General features: G+C 39.0%; 1 protein-coding gene across 2 annotated transcripts in view; it reads left to right on the plus strand.

Annotated features, from left to right (window-relative positions):
* The window catches only part of LOC139952788 (extracellular matrix organizing protein FRAS1-like), a 167,253-nt gene that overhangs the window by 75,364 nt on the left and 70,702 nt on the right, over positions 1 to 21,187 (plus strand). For both annotated transcript variants that reach the window (XR_011787911.1, XM_071952003.1), the window contains exons 3-4: positions 3,536 to 3,643; positions 13,296 to 13,385. Coding sequence is in view for 1 of the 2 variants with exons in the window: in XM_071952003.1 (XP_071808104.1) it covers positions 3,536 to 3,643; positions 13,296 to 13,385 (198 nt within the window). In the remaining variant the exon portion in view is untranslated. The remainder of the gene's footprint in view (positions 1 to 3,535; positions 3,644 to 13,295; positions 13,386 to 21,187) is intronic.

The raw sequence follows: 21,187 nt of genomic DNA on the forward strand, positions 1-21,187 counted from the left end.
ACAAGTTGTCTTTAATTAGGATGTCTGTGGAACTGGAAGCGACATGTTTTTCTTTTGGAGTCTCAATGAGAGAACTTTTTTGTTTTTTTCTCTAGAGGACCAAGCAACATGTTTACCTTTTAAGATTCTGATTATTTGGGGCATAACAAGGTCTGTAGAGGAAACAATTTTGTTTTTCCCTCTCGAGTACCATCTCCGTGGAAGCGGCATGTTTTCCTTTTAAGTTTCTGAGTCTTCAGGGACTAACAGGCATGTACTACAAAGTTTTGTTTGTAGACTCATTGTCGACATTGGTTCTCATTGAAAAATGAGGTAACAGGGAAGACCACTTGAAGGATGCCAACATCATCCCCCTCCCCCCCCAGTTGGAGCTTGGCCCTAATGGAGCTTCTTTGCGGCTCTGCAAATCGTGTGCGCGTATGTAGTTAGGCCTTCCTGACGCTTCCAGCTACATAGCTTTGCCTAAGCCCCAAAGGCCTTGTCTAGTCCCAGTGTCATGTGCCACAGCCTCAACAGATGTATTGTGTACAATGTGGAGAGGCTGAACAGGATGTCAAGTACTGATGTACCTCCATCAGTTAGTTCTCCTTCCTTAGCTCCGAGTGTGAAGGTTGTGGCTGTAAGCCGGACTGCTCATGAAATGACGTCAGGCTCTGTCATGTTGCCCATTCACAATTCCCCGATGTCAAAGAAATTCACAGTTTGTAATTTTAGTTGCACATTTTTTTTTTTTTTTTTTTTAAATGTTTGTTGGAAGTGTAAAATAAGTAGTTATGATTGTGCATGCTTGAAGTTGTTATTTTAGCTTCCATTGGCTACAATTCTTGGATGGCTAGAGGTAGTTTGAATCCTGTGTGTTAGCAGTGGGTGCATCTATTAAATGGATTTGAAACCTTTAAATTAGTCCCTGAATAGTAGACTGTAAGTTGTGCATGTTGAGCAATGGGACTAGTAAAAGTACACAAGGTTGTTGCCTTTACGCGTTAAATCAATGTATGTGGGACTGAAGTGGTCCTTAAAGTGTGGAACATGCACAAGACATCCAGTGCTTCCTCCCCACCCCACCCCATCCCACCCCACCACACCCCACCCAACGCAAGCCCCACCCAAGCCCCCTTCTAACTACACCTCATGGGGGTTGTGCACCCACCCTCCAGATAGGTCAAAGGATGAATCCTAAATTAGTTGTGAAGTATAGTCTTATATATGTGACTGTCTTGACTTGACTCGCTGCCTTTTAGTCATGACCGACTTTTAGTCATGGCCGTCGTCTGTCTGGCCAGGAAGTGCCTCTATGTTGGTTCGGCTAATTCAGTCTTTGGGACTATTAATTTTGGAACCGGTTTGTAGACGAGAGAAATGAATCACTTAGGTTTTTATGATTTGACATAAAATCATGTTTATTGCATTTCAAGAACAAAAATTTGAAGGGGAGTTTCCCGCCATGACCATCTTTATACATTGTACGTTGTGTGTCAATCTGTGAATGTTTGTATTTTCACTCTTACCAGTGTTATGCACACCAGCTTTTATCTGGTGGTCCAGTGTTAAGGGTCAAATAAGTTAAAGCCTAAAAATACACCATGGTGTTGGTATAAAACCTTAGATTCCTCTGCTCTGTGGACCATTATTAACAGCAACAATTAGCTCTACTCTAGGACATTCCCTTGCCTTTAGGGAAACTGCTCAATAATAACTGAAGCTTTTTTAAAGAAGGGGTTCAGCGCAAGATAAGGGATCAAACTCTCAGATGTAAAACTGTCCTGACGTTACCTTTTACAATCTTAGCTAATGCTAATGAAGGGTATAACACCACCTCAGGTTCGGACTTAAGAAACTTCCTTGACTCTGTATACCGGATACCCCCAGGAGAAAACCACTCAACAATGGCCGGCAATTTACAGCAGAAGCTGTCCAACTCTATCAGGTTCAATGCAGTTGTTTGGCCGTTGATAAGCTTGTTGGGGCCTCCCGCTAAGCCTAGGGTACTCCACTCCCTAGTGTAAGGAGTACAGATCTTTCCTCTGTTTGTAGTCAGTGTGATACCCATCTACAATTTGCTTCTGTGTGTGAATGGGAAGGGGGTGGGGTCATAGGGGGTGGGAGGCAGGGGTTGGGAGTCCTAAATGTCTCAGCTGGTGAAAATGTACAAACGTGTCAACTGATAACCTTCAGGGCGCCTCTTTGGATACTTGTGCAGATGTAGTTGTGGTGATTGATCCGTTGAGAATAGAATGTTGCAGGTGACCAATTATGACAGAGCTCACTTGCATTTGAAACCCCCCCCCTCCCTTCCCAACCATGAACCATTTTAATTGGGAAATATTAGGAACGGTTCATTTATCTTTAGGAGATAGAGTGCAGAAGCGTTTTGTTAATCTTGTTGGTGAAAGGAATGGGATCAATATTACAACCTCTTTCCCATCATAGGTCTAGTCTGTAGCCAGCTTCTGTCTCTTCTACAGATATTTCAATGGTGAATGTGGCACCAGTTTGTCCGACCTAGTTCCCCCTATTAGGGTGTTTTAGCATGGAACCAGACTGTCACATGCTTCTTCTCAACCCATACCCTTTTCTTCGGTGAGATGAAGAACAAAGAGCCATTCCAACATCTTTATTTCACATACTGCATCTCTTTGAGACTCCTCACCTTGTGCAAGTTTCCCTGCATCCTTCAATCTATACTGTTTTAAGAGAAATATCAATTCTTACCTTCAGCTCCCCCGAGTTATTTTCATTTCTTCTTCTTGTAGCCCCTTCCCAATAGTGGCCTTTAACCTTGGTTGGGGGCAAACTTGCATTAAATAAATAAATAAATAAATAAAATGATTTTAAAAATAGGTAATGATAAGGTCCGACATGTGAATTTTTGGCTTCAAGTGTTTATGTCAAAAAAACCACAAAGTATTTTGTGCATGCAGATTACTTGTCTTAACTTAATTCACTGTCAGATATATTTTTCCCAGAAAATTGTAAAAACAATTTTTTAAAAATTGCTTTAAAGGCAGTGGACACTATTGGTAATTACTCAAAATATTTATCATCATAAAACCTTTCTTGATTACAAGTAATGGGGAGAGATGGTTGGTATAAAACATTGTGAGAAACGGCTCCCGCTGAAGTGACGTAGTCTTCGAGAAAGAAGTAATTTTCCACAAATGTGATTTCGAGACCTCAAGTTTAGAATTTGAGGTCTCGAAATCAAGCACCAGAAAGCACACAACTTCGTGTGACAAGGTTGTTTTTTCTTTCATTATTATCTCGCAAATTTGAGGACCGATTGAGCTCAAATTTTCACAGGTTTGTTATTTTATGCTTATGTTGAGATACACCAAGTGAGAAGACAAGTCTTTGACACTTACCAAAAGTGTCCACTGTCTTTAAAGCCATAATGTAACCCATTTTCTCCCAGAGAACCTACTTTGATAAGTGCTTGTTTCTAAATATTGATAAGAATGTGTGATGAATAATAAGAGGAAGTAAAACATCCTGCAAATATTGATTGTATTTTTCTTTTCTTGTGTTTTGTCTTCAGAATAACTCAGTATGGGAAGCGGATCCTTGTACAACATGTTTCTGTCTAGGTGACTTGGTGGTGTGTGAACCGAAACAATGCCAAGATCCCAAGTGTGATTTCGTTGGGGTAAGTAAACTAGCAATTTGTGTTATTTTCCTTTTATAAAATGTGTCATACTTTCTTCAAATAGCTTATACTATATACCTCATGTCTAGAATCCTCCAATCTGGTTAAAAATGGATTCATAGAATTAGCTATGCCCGCTTTTTCTATCAAGATGACATCGTTGTTGACTATGCCCGGGGCATAGTCAATTGACTGTGACCGCTCTGAAAATAACTGTCGCAAATAGGTCGCTCTTGTGTACTGTGATATATGTACGACAAGCGTTCCGTGTCACCACGAAGCGATCTTTGCAGTGATCTTTCACATTGTCACTGTTGTTAAATAGAACAATCTTTATTCGGTATATAAATTAAATATAGACTGCTTAATGATCGGGGCACAGTTAAAATTATAGGCCCTCGGTGATGTCAAAATCATGGCTATGCCCTCAGCTTCACTTCGGGCATCTAGTCATGGTTTGGACATCACCTTTGACCTATAATTTTAACTGTGCCCCTCATAGCAGTCGATATTTCCATACTTTATAGATGCAGTACTTCTTACCAAGTAAGTTTTTATGCTCATACTTTTTTATCAAAGTATTTACCAACTTATGACTACATTCTATACCTTTAATGTAATCCTAAGGCTAAAGTAACCACAAAATCAGGCACAAATTACTTCAAGGAGACATTTCTCATCAAAGTATGACTTCAATTATCATGTTTTGAAAATTAAGAAGAACTTTGAATGGCGTAATTTCCATGTTGTCTTTCTTCAAGGAAAGAAGCAATTATAAACAATTATTAGCGGAAACGGATCAATAAATGAAAACCTTCAACATTACATCTTTAAAAATGCTCCCTTGGCGGATAGAAATAATGTCTTGTCAGCAAAGAATGTAAGGTTGGCCAAAACATGTAATCCAATTTTCACTGTCACATTACGCTGTGTCAATATCCAACAGCGACCACCGAGGCGCAGTAACATCCTTCTCTAGTGCCTACGCTTCCACCAGCTCCCGGGATCCATTACCATACCAACGGCACATTTGTTGCAATTGGTTTCCATCCACCTTTGGACGGTGCGTCCTAATTGCTGTGGGTTGGGCACCGGCTGTCATTAATGCCCCCCTTCTTAAATGCTGTGGTTAGCCCCCAGTGGGATTGTAATAGCTACTGGTAGGGAGTGGGGTTTGGCTCGTTGACATTGCTTCGGTGAATGGGGTTGTTGGAGGTTATTTTCTGTTGACTTAAATTTGTTTGTATTTGTTATCTTTTTGCATGGTGGTGTAGTTTGTTGATTCAAGTAAATTTGAAGCACTTGAAGTTGTAGATTGTAATCTTTGCTAAGTGATGTTTGAAGCTTGCACGGTGGACTCCCACTGTGGGAGTCATAAGAAAAAAACTAGACTAGTAGACTTGCGTGTTCGACCATGTATAATAAATACTCTATTGGGAGAAGCGGTGTGGTCTCAATGTCAGGAACAGCTCGTGGTATTCTCTGCTCTTTTCCTGAAAATGAGCAAAGAATACTGTAGGTAATGTTGAGACTACTTCAGGGCCCAATTTCATATAGCTGCTAAGCACAAAAATTTGCTTAGCATGAAATTTCTTCTTTGATACAGCCTTTACCAACCAAATTTCCATTTGTTGCCTATTGCTTGTTACTGGTATTCAGTTGTTTGCTTATCCTGAAAATCATGTGGCAATTTGGTTGGTAATCCTGCTTTTATCAAGGAAGAAATGTCATGCTAAGCAAATTTTTGTGCTTAGCAGCTCTATGAAATTGGGCCCAGGTTTTTGCTTTTCTCACAAAAGTTAAATATATAGGCGTACCTGGTTGTACGTGCAAGTCAACTACTTGTTTATTGTTTAATTTAATTAAACTTAAGCCGTTGTAAAAGAAACATGCAGAAAATATTATAGTCAGTGCTATTTGAGTTCTGCACAAAATAAAACACCCTACTTACTACTTAAGATACCGAGGTGTTATACCACAGAGATGCAACTTTTCCGATTTAAATCGGAAAAAAAAAAAATTCAAAATAAAAATCAAAATCTTAAATGTATAAATCGGATGAAAAATGTCAGATATTTCCCTGATTTATACAACCGATCCTCAAATTATAAACCCATGAAAAATGCTGTTGACGAAAACGGGTGTTATTAAGGGCAGAAATTTGCGGGTAAGATCGTCCAAAAATGGGAAGAAAAAAAAAACACCTTTTTTTTTTCTTCCCCCCCCCCCCCCCCCACGTTTTGAATTTTGTTTGCATTAATGTTACAATTGGGCTAGTGAAACTTTTTTTTGCGACCCCCAGTTTGTTTGACCCCCAAGCTAGTAAAATATACAGATTCCGTATGTTCACTTCAGCGACCGCAACAAATCACTCCAGGAGGTTTGTCCCTATTTCTGGCTGCGAGGTTGGGGTGGTTTACTGGGTAAAGTGTCAAAAACATCACCACAAAAATGTTCAGATTTTTTTTTTAAAAACCTGGTTGCATCTCTGATACCAGGGCTTAATTTCATGGCACTGCTTACTGTGGAATTTTGCTCTTCCGTCTTACTGTAGCCAATAGAATTATGTATGTTACAGGGTCCCTCAATCAAAGGTTCTTTGGAAAGCAAAGCCGTGAAATTTGGCCAAAGAATCATGCACAAAAGTTATTTAAAGGCAGTGGACACTATTGGTAATTACTCAAAATATTTTTTAGCATAAAACCTTTCTTGGTGACGAATTTGATTTCGAGACCTCAAATTTAGAACTTGAGGTCTCGAAATCAACCATCTAAACGCACACAACTTCGTGTTAAATGGGTGTTTTTTTTTCATTATTATCTCGCAAGTTCGATGATAGATTGAGCTCAAATTTTCACAGGTTTGTTATTTTATGCATATGTTGAGATGCACCAACTGTGAAGGCTAATTTTTGACAGTTACCAATAGTGTCCACTGCCTTTAAATTTAAAAGCAAAACAAAATGCGGAAAGTTTTAATTGATTTGATACTCCCCTTTAGTCTCATAGACAATGTAGAGCACAGAGGGATGATTGTTTATATATACGGAGAGATGTCCAATGTCAAATTCAGGCGTAAACAGTCGATTGTTCCAGCCTGATCCTAAGAAATCCAAGTTTGATCTTACTGTAAATAGGGGACTGCAATGCAGCTGTTGGTGTTTGTGGAGATCTGTCATCAAGGCCTAAGACACAAGGTTAGGGTGTGGGGATGGGATTCATGTGCACATTTTGTTCTTACCACCAAGAAGAGTCAAGCCGTTCAAGTCATCTGCGGAAACAAAGTACATTACAAAGTATTGCCATGAACAAAGTATTTACATGAACTGTCACGGCGCTAGTTGGTTGTCATTTCTGTATGTAGGATGCCATGGTTGAGGGTTTTAGAGCATTGAATTCAAGTTCTTTAGGTTAAGTCATCGGAGTGTGGGTTCGAATCCCAGTCCTGGCATTAGTGTCCTTGAGCAGGATTCTTTACTATAGTTGCTTCTCTTCACCCAGTGGTATAACTTGGTACCTGCAATGGTAGTGGTTGATATCGTGTTTGAAAAACCTTTGAGATAGCAGTTGTAATACTGATAAGGCTACCCTGTCTAAATAATTCAATAAATAAAATAATAAACAGCAATGCGTGCTTGTAAATTTAATCATAACTTATTTCCAAGGCTATATGTAGGCTACACATATGCTTTGATTTGTAACCTAGCTAACGATTTCCAATGTGTAGGCCTATATCATAGAAAAATGCTGCACAAAATGTACGTAGCTACTAAAAACATCACCTTTCGCTACTCAACAGCAGGGCCAAATTTCATGGCTCTGCTTACTGTAAGCACATAATCGGTGCTTACGGAAGCATGGAATTCTGTGCTTACAGCAGGCGTATTTCACGGGTTAGCGGTGAATTTTGGCTTCTGCGCGTGGGTATTCCACGTTACCAGGCATTTTGGGCTTACAAGGCTAGCGCAAAAAAATTTAGCACTTGCACGTAAGCGGGGAATCGTGATCGTAAGCGCAGAATTCGGCGGTGAAATTGGGCCCAGTTTTCAGTCTGCACCAATGTGTTCAGTCCAAATATATGCTATGCAAAAATGCTGAGCGAAAATCGTTTCCAGTATCTTCACTCACCAACCTGAGCATGCCCCAAAGAGATCCCCTACCAGTTCAACAATTACACTGGTCCCTTAAGGAGGCCCACAACTATCCTTACAAAAACAACGCTCAATCCAAACTTCACCTGTTAACCTGAGGTAAAAATCTCATATTTCTCAGGCCACGCAGAGGGCCACCTACTGTCCAGTTACGAGACACGAAACCTAGACCAATTTAACCTCCCTCTAGCCAGCCCGGTATTGTAGCGGGTGCCTCTGGGGGGACACACTGTTCCAAATCATACCCTGCCCATTACTTATTGGACTTGACTGGTCAGTAATTGACTGGACAAGTGCACCAGTAGAACATTTATTTCACAAGGCAACAAGCAGGGGGATGAGGAGGGCAGAACTTTGTTCCTTGCGAAATCTGGTATGAGGGTCAAATGACATCAGAAGGGCTTTAGATATTCTGTGTTTATTGCTCCATGGTAGTTCCAAGGAGTTTTTGGGGCGGTGGATGACTAGTATCTAGTCATGTAGCATTATGAATAGCAACGATGAAAAGGGACTGTTAAAGGAACACGTTGCCTTGGATCGGTCGAGTTGGTCTTTGAAAAGCGCTATGTAACCGTTTGTTATAAAATCGATATGGTTAGAAAGATGTTGTAAAAGTAGAATACAATGATCTACACAAATATGCCTCGAAATTGCGTGGTTTTCGTTTTACCCTGTCGACAAACACGGTTAGGTCGGCCATTTATGGGGGTCAAAAATTTGACTCCCATAAATGGCCGACCGTGTTAGTTCGCGACGTTAAATGAAAACCGTGCAATTTTGAGTGATACTTGTGTGGATCATTATATTCTACATTTAAAACATCTTTCTAACCATATATGCATTTCATAACAAACGGTTTCAAACGCTTTTCATAGACCAACTCGTCCGATCCAAGGCAACGTGTTCCTTTAACTGTAAAAACTTCTTTCAAAAGAGAGACCTATGCTAGAATCAAGTTATTTTTCTAAGCTTAATTTCACCTCAGTGGACCTTGGTTTGATTCCCAAGTCAGGCCGGAGCATTGCATTATGTGGATTGGGTTTTCAGTCCCCAAGTTATTATAATAAAATAATAAATAAAACCAGCTCTTATATAGCCCAAATCCAAAAAAAAGATCATTGCGCTTTACACACAAACAAAAGCAAATAATTAAAATACACTAGAATAAATAAGTTTTGAGGTTGCATTTGAAAGCAGAAACTGTTGGGGAGGACCTTAGGGTACGTGGTAATGTGTTCCAGAGAGTTGGCCCGAAAACACTGACTGATCCATCGCCTATCCGCCTGCTACTCTTTGGAATGGAAAGACGAGTAACGTCCCGGCTCGATCGCAGGCCTTCCCTAGATGGTGCATGGGTGGCAATCCAGTCTTTCAGGTAGACAGGCGACAGATCGTTCAGAGTTTTGTGGATGTTTGGTCAATTTCAAACAATGCTTGTAAATGTTAATTTTTCCTAAGTTTTATAGGGCTGCTTTAAAGCAAACATTTTTCTAAGCAAATATAAGCAGGATACCAATTGAAGATTGTACAGGTGTGATGTTATTTTGGTAGGCGTTATTGTGTAATGATTAGCAATATTTGTAATGCTTAGCAATATTTTGTGCTTAACCAGCTCTTGAAACTAGGCCCCTGATGAAATGTAGAAAAAAAGACAGAATTTTTAAACACTGATCATTCTGAATTGCTCCATATCTCATAAAAAAAGACGCAAGGTCAAAAACCCCTCACACCCCACTTCCTCCATGCATTTCCCTATGCTCCATGATACCTTACCTATCCAAACACCTTCCAGTCAAATGGTGTAACCAAAGGAATTGTGTGCCATAACTTCAATCAACTTGATAGTGTTTGCTTTGTCATTTTGCCGCTCACTTAAGAATATCTATGGCATACTCAGGCTGGAAAATTCCTTGAAGGGCGATTCAATTTCAGAAGTTCTTGGTTTTTTTTTTTTTTTTTGTACGTTAGTTGTACTTTGCTGGGTCTTTCACCTCTTAAAACGAAATGAGGGTAGGTTGTTTAAAACTAGGTGCAAATAAATTTCACTTGATGGTTTTCTAAATTCAGAACATTTATATCCTGATTTGATTATTAGAGTTCCAGTTGGGGTCAGCATATAGCCCAACAGAGGTGTATATACTGTATAGAGTCATATATATATACACCCACATTATATATACCCACATTGGGGTATAATTTGTTTACAGTGACTATAGTTGCATATTGATCTAAACCCATTTGCCCTTTTTAAGCAAAAGTGCCACAACTTTTCTGTTTAATGACAAAATTAACTCCAACGGGGACGACGCATGGTAAACTGACCTCCCTGTCAACTTACTGCGACCGTGATGTAAAACTAATCAAAGAGGTCCCGCAGCCATGGTAACTTAACATGGCCGATAAAAGGTCAATGGGAACAGGGCCAAATTTCATAAAGCCTGCAAGCACAAAAATTTGCTTAGCATGAAATTTCTTAATAAATAAAAACATGATTACCAACCAAATTTCCACGTGATTTTCCAGATATGCAAACAACAGCTTAATGCCAGTTACAAGCAATATGCAACAAATTTAAGTTTGGTTGGTAATCTTTTTTTTTTTTTTATCATGGAAAACTTTTCATGCTAAGCAAATTTTTGTGCCTACAGGCTCTATGAAATTGGGCCCAGCTCCGCCCTGTAAACGTGGTGAGACCATGCTGTAAGACGCTATGCAATCAATGCAGAATATGAGTTCAGGAGGGAACGCAGGGTTACTTTCAGTGTGGTCGCGTAAGAACAGGGAACTTGGCTTTATTATAGTAATTCAATCGTTATTTCTACGAGTTCGTTACCACAAGATTGATATTGACCCCCTAACCATAATTCCAATCATAAATCAATCCCCTCTTCAAATCAGTCAGGTCCCCCTGGTGTAACTCACACTAACCATTAAACAAGGCTAACAAATCTAATATATGCAATGATAATTTGATAATGTAATTGATCTAGTCCCTAGACTATTAATTTTGGTTTTTACCCATGCACCGATGTGTGTTAGCACTGTATACTCAGTACTTTCCCGAGTCCTGTAAAAAAAGTATCACAGGCATGTTACTGGGGTGGGATTCGAACCCACGACCCTTGCAATTCTAGAGCAGTGTCTTACCAACTAGACTGCTGAGGTTGCCCGGTAGCTAGAGGCAGTTTGAATCCTATGTTTTGGCAACGGGTACCGCAACGATATAATAGATGTTAAATTTGCATCGGGGATAAGGAATATTAATTTATAAATTTAAAGTTCACAGGTTTAAAAATAACTTACAGGGTTTACAGAAGGTAATGGTGAAAGACTTCCTTTGAAATATTATTCCATGAAATGCTTTACTGTTCGGGAAAACATTAAAACAATTATCAATTCTAGATAACGAGTCTAACAGATTTGTTTTAAACACATGTCGTGACACGGCGAAACGTGCAGAAACAAGGGTGGGTTTTCCCCGTTATTTTCTCCTGACTCTGATGACCGATTGAGCCTAAACTTTCACAGGTTTGTTACTTTATATATAAGTTGTGATACACAAAGTGTTGACCTTTGAACACGACTGTGTATCGATGTTGTGCGATTGCTTTAAAAGCTTGGAATAATTTTGCTCTCACCCATTGGAATCCAACATTCTGTGGGAACGTTCAAGATCAACATGCCAGTGGGTCAGTTAAAGGCAGTGGACACTATTGGTAATTACTCAAAATAATTATTAGCATAAACGTTTCTTGGTGACGAGTAAATGGGGAGAGGTTGATGGTATAAAACATCGTGAGAAAAAGGCTCCCTCTGAAGTGCCATAGTTTTTGAGAACGAAGTAATTTTCCACGAATTTGATTTCGAGACCTCAGATTTAGAACTTGAGGTCTCGAAATCAACCATCTAAACGCACACAACTTCGTGTGACAAGGTTTTTTTTCTTTCATTATTACCTCGCAACTTCGATGACCGATTGAGCTCAAATTTTCACAGGTTTGTTATTTTATGCATGAGTTGAGATACACTAACTGTGAAGGTTAGTCTTTGACAATTTACCAATAGTGTCCACTGTCTTTAAGGTGGTAGTCAAAGGGTTGTAACTTCACTCTGTCCCCCCTCAACACCATCCATCATCCAGACTAATTTAGCATCTACAGAGTCTTTGACAATTACCAATAGTGTCCACTACCTTTAAGGCGATAGTCAAAGGGTTGTAACTTCACTCTGTCCCCCTCAACACCATCCATCATCCAGACTAATTTAGCATCTACAGAGAGTAGCGATCAATCATAAACTGTCATCAACATGCCCAAAGGAGGGGATCGGACTTCAGTAACTTCATCTTCTGTGCCCTACCTATCCTTCAATCATTTTGATCTCATGGGATAATCCACTACAATTGGTTTTCACACCCTGTTGGATTTAGAGTTTGTTGATAGGTCAGTCTAGTAGGTAGTCTTGGATCAAAACTTTTTCTGTTATTAATATCTTTATATATATTTGGGTGGCATGGTTGGCTTGTGCGTAAAGCGCTCGCCTCTCACCTAGGTGACCTCGGTTCGATTCCCGGTCGGGGCCATACGGAGTTGAGTTGTGCGTTGGTTCTCTGCTATGCCACAAGGGTTTTCCAGACTATCCAGTTTTCCTCCCTCAGGAAAAAATCAAACACTTTTGATCTTGGCTGTGCTCCTTGGTCATAATGGGTTGATGTGGCTGGCGTCCTTCGCAATTCAGCTCTAGCTGAATTATTATCTCTCCATGATCTATTACCACAAGAGGGTGCTCTCTCACCATGGACTGCTATCATAGGCCCTTTTCAAAACAAGGGCTTTGACTTTGGATTTGGTTTGAGGCTCCGTTCTCTCGTCTGGAGCCCTGAGCACGTACGTAAAGTATGCGCAATTGTCAAAACAATGACCGGGCCAAGCTAGCCTGAGCCAAATCCAAAGCCGAAGCCGTCGTGTCGAAAAGGGCCGTAGACCTTTTTGCAAATACGGTATACCCATTTTGCAAGTGAATTTGATCCCTAGCTTGACCAGCATGCACCTCATTCCACGCCTACAGTGCCCATGCCAAGTATTTGTGATGAGGTCTATTGGAGTCTGCTATCGGGGTGAAAGCGGTTTGCGGTTAATAGCGCGCTCTATTGGTGACTCTTTCAGCAATGGTGATTCTTTTAGCAATGGAAATTAGCCGCAGGAGTAGTGAGATAAGAAAATAAACAACAGGAGCGACTTGAACCAAGACTATTCGTTAGGCTGCAGAAAAGTAAGGGATCTCTTGTGGGTGACCACAGCTAAACCCCAATCTCATTGCCGAGATGTTCAATCGCAAAAATATCAAGTTATTTTGAAACTCATTTTAGAACTGAATGAGATGATGAATGAAATATCTTTTCACAGCAATGTGGCACTTCAACCTGAGATATTTTTTCTTGCAAAGATATTATAGGAATGCTATAAATAATGTTTGTTATTTTTTTCTTTCTTTCATCGCCAGGGAGAACGGCTAAGAATAGAAGCAAACAGATGCTGCCCTGAATGTGCACCCAGCATAGGCTCCTGTGAATATCAAGGAGAAGTAGTAGGGGTAAGTTGATTGGCTGACAGCTTATTGTACAGGTTTTCTGATTGGTTAATATGTTTTTTATGGTTACAGCATTCGCGTTACAGAGATGATGATTGGCTGGTTGTTAAATGTACAGGTTGTCTGATTGGTTAATATGTTTTGAGAAGGTTAAAGCTTTCTTGGTACGGAGATGACGATTGGCTTATTACAAAATGATGTACAGGGTCCATCATTGCACTGCAATTCCTATAAAAAGTTTCCTGAAAATAAACCAATCTTTCCATGATCTGATAAACAAATTTGAAAAATTCCCTGATTATGGAAACTTATTCCCTGTGATGTTGAATACAATTCTAAGTATCTTCCAGATTGTTTTACAAAATCTCCCTGATTTAAAGATGCAAATTATGCTGGCAGCTCTGTCATTGGTTAACCTGTCTTTGAAGGTTACAACATTTTTGGTACGGAGATGTTGATTGGCTTATTAAAAAATGTACAGGTTGCCTCATTGGTCAATATCTTTATGAAGGTTTCAAAAAATTTAGTACGGAAATGTTGATTGGCTGATACAAAGAGTTTACTTGTTTCATGATTGGTCCATGCATTTGAAAGATGTACAGGCTGCCTCATTGGTCAATATCTTTATGAAGGTTACAAACATTTTAGTATGGAAATGTTGATTGGCTGATATAAAACTTTTTACTTGTTTCATGATTGGTCTATGGTTGTTTTGTCACAAGCTGGTGGATAGTTCGTTTGTAAATTGTTAGTTGTCTAATTAGCTATGTATGGTAAGTAACAACAAAAAGGCTATTCATTTGGAACAAATTTGTTAAATGTATCTTCTATCTTGATTTTAAAATTGTCATCCTATAGGGTGTATTGTTTATTGAACAAATCCAGTTGAATGTGTGCGACATCTATCTTTAAAATAATTTTTCTGTTGTTAAGTGGTGGGGGTGAAAAGGTCGGGTCAGAAGTTCACCTTATAAATTGATTTTGATTGGTTGATAACTGGAACTCTACAAGGAGTTCAAAACAAGTTGAGTGACAAACAGAAGTGGCCCCAGCCTTAGTGTTTCATCACCACTTCCCTTAACAGTACCCTGGAGGAAATCTCATGTTTCATGACACCATGTAATCCAAGTAGATGTTTTATTAAAAATTAATATGTTGTGGGAAGCGATAACTGGTGGGTAATATACACAGTATTGTCCCCAAGTGGCCTTCCATGGCACTCTACCCTTGCTCAATTGTACATTTCCCCCCAAATCTAAAAAAACAACGGGCAGTGATTTGCAGCTGCACCGGTCGCATTTAGAGAATCCCTGGTGGATGAAGGGGGTCATTGGGGTAGAGGGGAACCGGGGAAACTGGCAGATGGACCCCTCGGCTAAAAGCTGTCAGATTCACTAAAGATCTTGAGAGATTCGCTTCTCAAATCTGGAAGTGTTCAGTTTTGTACTTTCTAGTTTGCGAGGGAACATTATTAAGTTAATTTGTGAACGAAATACTGTATCTAGAACAAGGGAGGAGTAACGCTTATTTTACGAGGATAGCTTGAGAGTCTTTTCAATGCTGGAAGTGTTCAGTTATCTTCTTTGCGAGGGATTATTATAATTTGTGAAAGAAATACAGTGTCTAGATAAAGGGGGGACCAAGTTGTTTCTTTATATATGATAGCTTAAGGGCTTGATTTGAGAGACTTTCCATTTCTGGAAGTGCTCAGTTTTGTTCTTTCTAGTTTGCAGGGAAACATTTTGAAGTTAATTTGTGGAAGAAATACTGTGTCTAGAAAAAGTGAGGACCGATCCTACATGTTTGTTTTTAGATGATAGGTTAAAGGCTTTAACTTGTGATACATGCTCATTTGTCATGATTCATAGGCACTTTACTTATCTCTCACACACAAGTTTCTACATAAACCCCTCCTATATCTCAGAAGCCAGGAAGCTAGAGCCCACCCCCCCCCCCCCCCCAAATTAATTGTGGAGGCTCTTCGTGTACATGTATGCCCAAGATTAAAACCAGTTTTAACACAAAATGAATGTCAATGTTCAGGAGTGTTTTTGTTATCTAAAACACAGTGAGATATAGCAATTCAATTTGAAAACACAAGAATACTACTGCACTTGTTCAGTACTGACTTCTCTGGGCTGATACTAAGTTCACTGACCCCAGGCTGGTGGTCCAGTGTACATCTGGAGCCCTGACCTATGAAAATTATACAACTGAAGTTACGAAGTAGGTCCTTTTGGTTGGTGTTACGTAAATTCTACTTTTTCTTTTAGAAAGATATCAATTCAAACAAAGTGGGATATCACTTTTCAATTTAGTAGCACAAGACTATCTTGGGTATTTCACAAAGAGTTAGGACTAGTCTTATCTCGAGTTAGGATGAGTTACTCGTCCTAACTTAGGACTATCCATGCAATTTGTATATCTCCTAGGTAACTCTTTGTGAAATCGACCTCTGGACTTGTCCAGTAATGAGTTTACTGGTGCAATACCAAATTCATTGTCTTCAGGCCAGCGATCCAGTTTAAAGTTTGAGCCTGAGCTTATACCAATTATACAATTGAAGTTATACAGGTTAGAAAGGTCCTTTTGATTGGTTTGTACTTTGCAACAGCTAAATTCTATTTTCTCTTTTGAAAAGATATTAAACACAGTGAGATATTACAATACAACGTAGTTTTAGTTACACAAGATAACTGGACGTGTCCAGTACAGTCTTGTCCTTCCGACACTAAATTCATTGACCCCGGGCTGGTCGTCCAGTGTAAGGTTCAAGCGATTAAATATAATCACAATTAAAATTTCACTGGTTAGTTGTGCAATAATACTTCTTGAAAGTTAGACAATTGAATGAACAACCCATCCTGCACTAATGTCCATGTAGGTACCATTGATCCTCCATTAGGTTAATATTAAACACACTCTGGTTCAAAGACGGAGAATAATTCCAGATGGATAATCCTAAAAAGGGATGATCAGATCAGGCAGACTAAATGGAGTTCCAAGGTTTTGTTGAAACCAAGATGTAGAGGGGGTTAAGTAAGAGAAAATCAATAAATGTCTGGTATGTTGATCAATGTTAAAGGTACTTGACACCTTTGGTAATTGTCAAAGACCAGTCTTCTCACTTGGTGTATCTCAACATGCATGAAATAACAAACCTGAGAAAATTTGAACTCAACTGGTTGTCGATGATGCGAGATAATAATGGAAGAAAGGGCACCCTTGTCGCACAAAGTTGTGTGAGCATCAAATGGCTTGAATTCGAGATCTCAGCTGAGGTCTCAAATCCATTTCAAATATTTTAGTGAGAAAATACTTCTTTCTCAAAAACTACATTACATGTACTTCAGAGGGAGCCCTTTCTCAAAACAATTTTTTTAATTTTTTTTTTTTTAATACTTACTATCAACAGCTCTCCGCTACTGATAAGTTTTTATGCTAACAATTTTGTTGAGTAATATTACCAATAGTGTGCAGTGCCTTTAAGTCGGAGAGAATCAATAAATGTCTGGTAATGTATGTTGATCAATGTTAAACATTGGTGTCAGGAGTGGGATTACATCACACTGTTGTCAAGACACACACTGATACAATAAAGGACCACCTGTTGGATCCGGGTTAAATCGATCAGGACTTGGATACAGAGAGACATTGTGATAGATTGTGTATGAATTATTGAAGAGATTAGGCTCCCTGTCCCTGTTCATTTGAAGGTGGTACGAGCATCATTCTTTAGGAATTAGTTTTTATATATGGGAATTGCAAGCTTACATGCAACAGTAGTATAAATAAAAGCTTAGTACTAATGTACAAAATGTTTGCTCAGCTCATGATAATTCTAAAAGATTTATTCAAATTGTCTGTTCCTATAATTTGCATGAGAGATTTGAAATGGTGCCAACTATTTGAGGTAGTTATTTGGGATCCAGCCAGGGTTGTAACTTCAAAGAATGTGTGTGAATTATCTGGGGCCCAATTTCTCTAAGATCTTAAGTAGAAAATTCAATTCAATTCAATTCAATTAAATGTTTATTGTCCATAAAATGGAAATTTGCTTTGTCGAACATGATCATAACATATTTTTTACTGCTGGACAAAATTCTTTACCTAGTAAAAAATTAGTGGGACACCATCCACAACAGTGCAAATGTCAAGTAGTTTTTGGCTGGTCAGCTGATTCTGCTAAGCAATACTATTCTGTGCTTAGCAGTTTTTGTGCTTACAGGCTTCATGAATACTACTTAAGCAGTGAGCTTGTCTTAAGTGATTTTCTCTGTTACAAAAACATTTGTATGAAATTATAAGAAATACCAAGAGTGAATTCTGAACTAGTGTACACTGTAGATTATTGAGTGTACATTGGGTGTATTGATAAACGCACAGGGTTTCTTCACTGCATGAGTAATAGGATGTCTGATAATAGGGGTTTCCTACGAATTGTTCAGCTCGGCTAAATTAATGTGTCTTCCATAAGTGATTTCTTGTCTAATTGTCCCTATAAAGTCAGCTTCATGCAATGTTTAGTAATACAGTTTTGATTGGCAGCATGTTGCGCCACAGCACATTGTGAACCAATGGTGCTATGTAAAAGGAGTAGAGGCAGAGTCTCACTGCAGCGATAACGAGAACGATAACGACGCACACGGTTGGCTTGTGCGTAAAGCGCTCGCCTCTCACCAAGGTGACCCCGGTTCGATTCCCGGTCGAGGCCATTAGTTGAGTTGTGCATTGGTTCTCTGCTGTGCCACGAGGGTTTTCCAGACTATCCAGTTTTCCTCCCTCAGGAAAAAATCAAACACTTTTGATCTTGGCTGTGTTCCGTGGTCATAATGGGTTGATGTGGCTGGCAGCTGAATGCGCCCTTGCATGCCTGCTTCTCGAACACGTTGTAGCCGCGTCCTTCGCAATTCAGCTCTTAGCTGCGAGTAAAGATGATTAGCCCCCCAAATTATTATTGTATTGGTTGAATTGCTCCACGCAGAATACGCACACGCTCATCCAACCAATGGAATGCGTTCTCCTTGCGTCGTTATCGTTATCGTTCGTGTATCGCTGCAGTGGGACCGGACCTTAGGACTCATAATTCAAATGTAGTCACGTACCTTGCTGGAAATACTGAATGTTGAAAAAACTTGAGCGCCACTGAGTGACAAGTATGAACGCCATATTATTTAGGTGTAAAAATGTACTGTTTGGTTATAAAAGTCTGTATATATAATAATAATGCATTTTTGATGCACCATCCATCTAGTGTTCAAGACCCTATTCCGAGGCGCAGATCAAAAAACAATACATTACAACAAAAAAGAAATGTAGAACATAATAAAAAAATTATACAATGAATAATCTACTGTCAAGACATGTACGAGCTAAGCGTATGAGGATTTAAATAACTTGAGTTTTCAGCAAGTTTTTAAACAGTGGAAGAGAACTACAGCATCTGATGTTATTAGGTAAAGCGTTCCAAAGTTTAGGAGCACAAGCGGAAAAGGCACGATCGCCATACGATATAATGTACATTACATGTAAATGTGTACATGCTGCAGACTTGGCACTTCTTTCTTTTAAGGGCAGGGAAACTTCCTTTTGTAAATGATGGCACCTTTCGAGGTGATTGCTCTATGTTTCGATACCCCTGCATCCGGAACCCCCATGTTCTGATTAACCCCTAGTGATCTACCCGCTAGGGTTGGGGCTAGGGTTAATGTTAGGGTAAGGGTTAGGAGTAGGATTAGGAAAACACATTAGGGGATGTTTGAACATAGGGATGCAGGAACATAGGGTGTCAGAACATAGTGGTGTCAGAACATAGCTCCACATACCTTGCAGGAAATAACTACTGAGCGCTTAGAGACACCAATCAGGTGTGATGAAGTTCTATACATGCAAAGAACTGCATGTTGTTATATAATATTTTATACAGATTTAGTGGGTAAATGCATATGTTTTACATTGGGCACAAAATGCAAAAAAATGTATGTCTCTTGTAATTACTTGCTGCAGTTTCTTGCCAACTAAATTTGGGTAACTAAGTCAAAACATGCTTTTGTCACAAATTTCATGTTACTTACATGAAAGTTTTTTTTATTTTTTTATTTTTTAATTTTTTTATTATTATATTATTTACTATTTTTATTATTTATTATACTAGAGCAGCATTTGAACCAACAACCCCCCCCAAAAAAAAAAAAAAATTGTGCAAGCGCTCTACCAACTGTGCTTATCTAACTAACCATACATGTATTTTGGTGATCTCCTTATTTTTTTCATTGTCTTTGTGTTCACTTACGCAATTTCATGCTTGAAAAAACTTACACAATATGTTTGTGTAACCTATACACAACAAGTTTAGGGAAACTAATGCTGAATCATCAGCAAAAGCGTTTATCTTTGACAAGACCACTGTTTTGCATCTTTGGGAGTGGGGTTGTCGGAAAACGGTGCTGTACAAAAATACATAGATCTGGATGAACTTGATTGTATTCAATGATTCATACATCAGTTGTCAGAAGCAATAAGGATGACAATAAGTATCACTGCATTTTCATAAACACCATTGTACGCCAGCAAGTCCGTTCCCTGGATCTTTGATTACACAATGTTCGTCACAGATGATGCACATGTAGCGCTTAAGATATTAAAGAAGATTGGGAGCATGTCTAGACTGGCGCCCACAAGTTGAGACGTTGTGCACATATTCTTCAAATGTTTTCTTAGGAAACTGAATTAGATTTCACTTGTGTTTACAAAGTCTATAAATCACTCTTTGAATAGCTGGGCCCAATTTCATTAAAATTAGCTAAGCACAACAGAATTATGCTCACCAAATTAAGGTAACCAAGCAAAATACCATATTATCACATACATTTTTGACGGGTTTCCTGCTCATTTCTGCTCAGCAGAAAACTGTTGTAAAGCAATAGTTTCTATTCAAGCAACTCCATGAAAGTGGGCAAAGAGCAGGGTATAATGGTAGAGTAAGGGCAGTTACAAAAACGGTCCCCAACTGAAAACTGGCCCCTCCCTGTTTCAACTCTCTCAATACGCAGCTCATGGCCCAATTTTATAGCGCTGCTTAAGCAGAAATAAAAGTTTCAATAACACAAGTTCTGCTTAGCACAGCTTTAGTAGGAAACCAGTCACAGATCTTGTATGTGAAATAGTATTTTGGTTGGTAACCTTATTCTGGTAATCATCATTTCGATTTGCTTACTTTTTTTATTGTGCTTAAGAAGCTCTTTAAAATTTGGCTTTCATAAAGCCCATAAGAACACAAACTTGCTAAGCCATGGAAAATCTTGCTTAGCAAAAACAGGTTTCCAAGCCAAAATTCCATAAAAGTCACACTGTTGCAATTGGTGCCCCACTCATTTTGTGTTGCTTAGCAAAGAAATTTGTTAAGCTCTATTATTTTGCTCTATCTTTATGAAATTGGCCCCTGGTAACCACTGAGCAGTGTTTGGTCAGAGTTAAATTAAATGATCACCGGCTCACCTGACATGAGTTTGATGAAGTTATCGTAACTGTGGTAGCAAGAAATTTTCCTAATTGTTAGTTTAAAGACAGTGGACACTATTGGTATTTGTCAAAGACTAGCCCTCACAGTTCGTGTATCTCAACATATGCATAAAATAACAAACCTGTGAAAATTTGAGCTCACCGGTCATCGAACTTGTGAGATAATAATGAAAGAAAAAAAAACCTTGTCACACGAAGTTGTGTGCGTTTAGATGGTTGATTTTGAGACCTCAAGTTCTAAATCTGAGGTCTCAAAATCAAATTTGTGGAAAATTACTTCTTTC

This window comes from Asterias amurensis, chromosome 21 (assembly GCF_032118995.1).
Source record: "Asterias amurensis chromosome 21, ASM3211899v1".
NCBI lineage: Eukaryota > Metazoa > Echinodermata > Asteroidea > Forcipulatida > Asteriidae > Asterias > Asterias amurensis.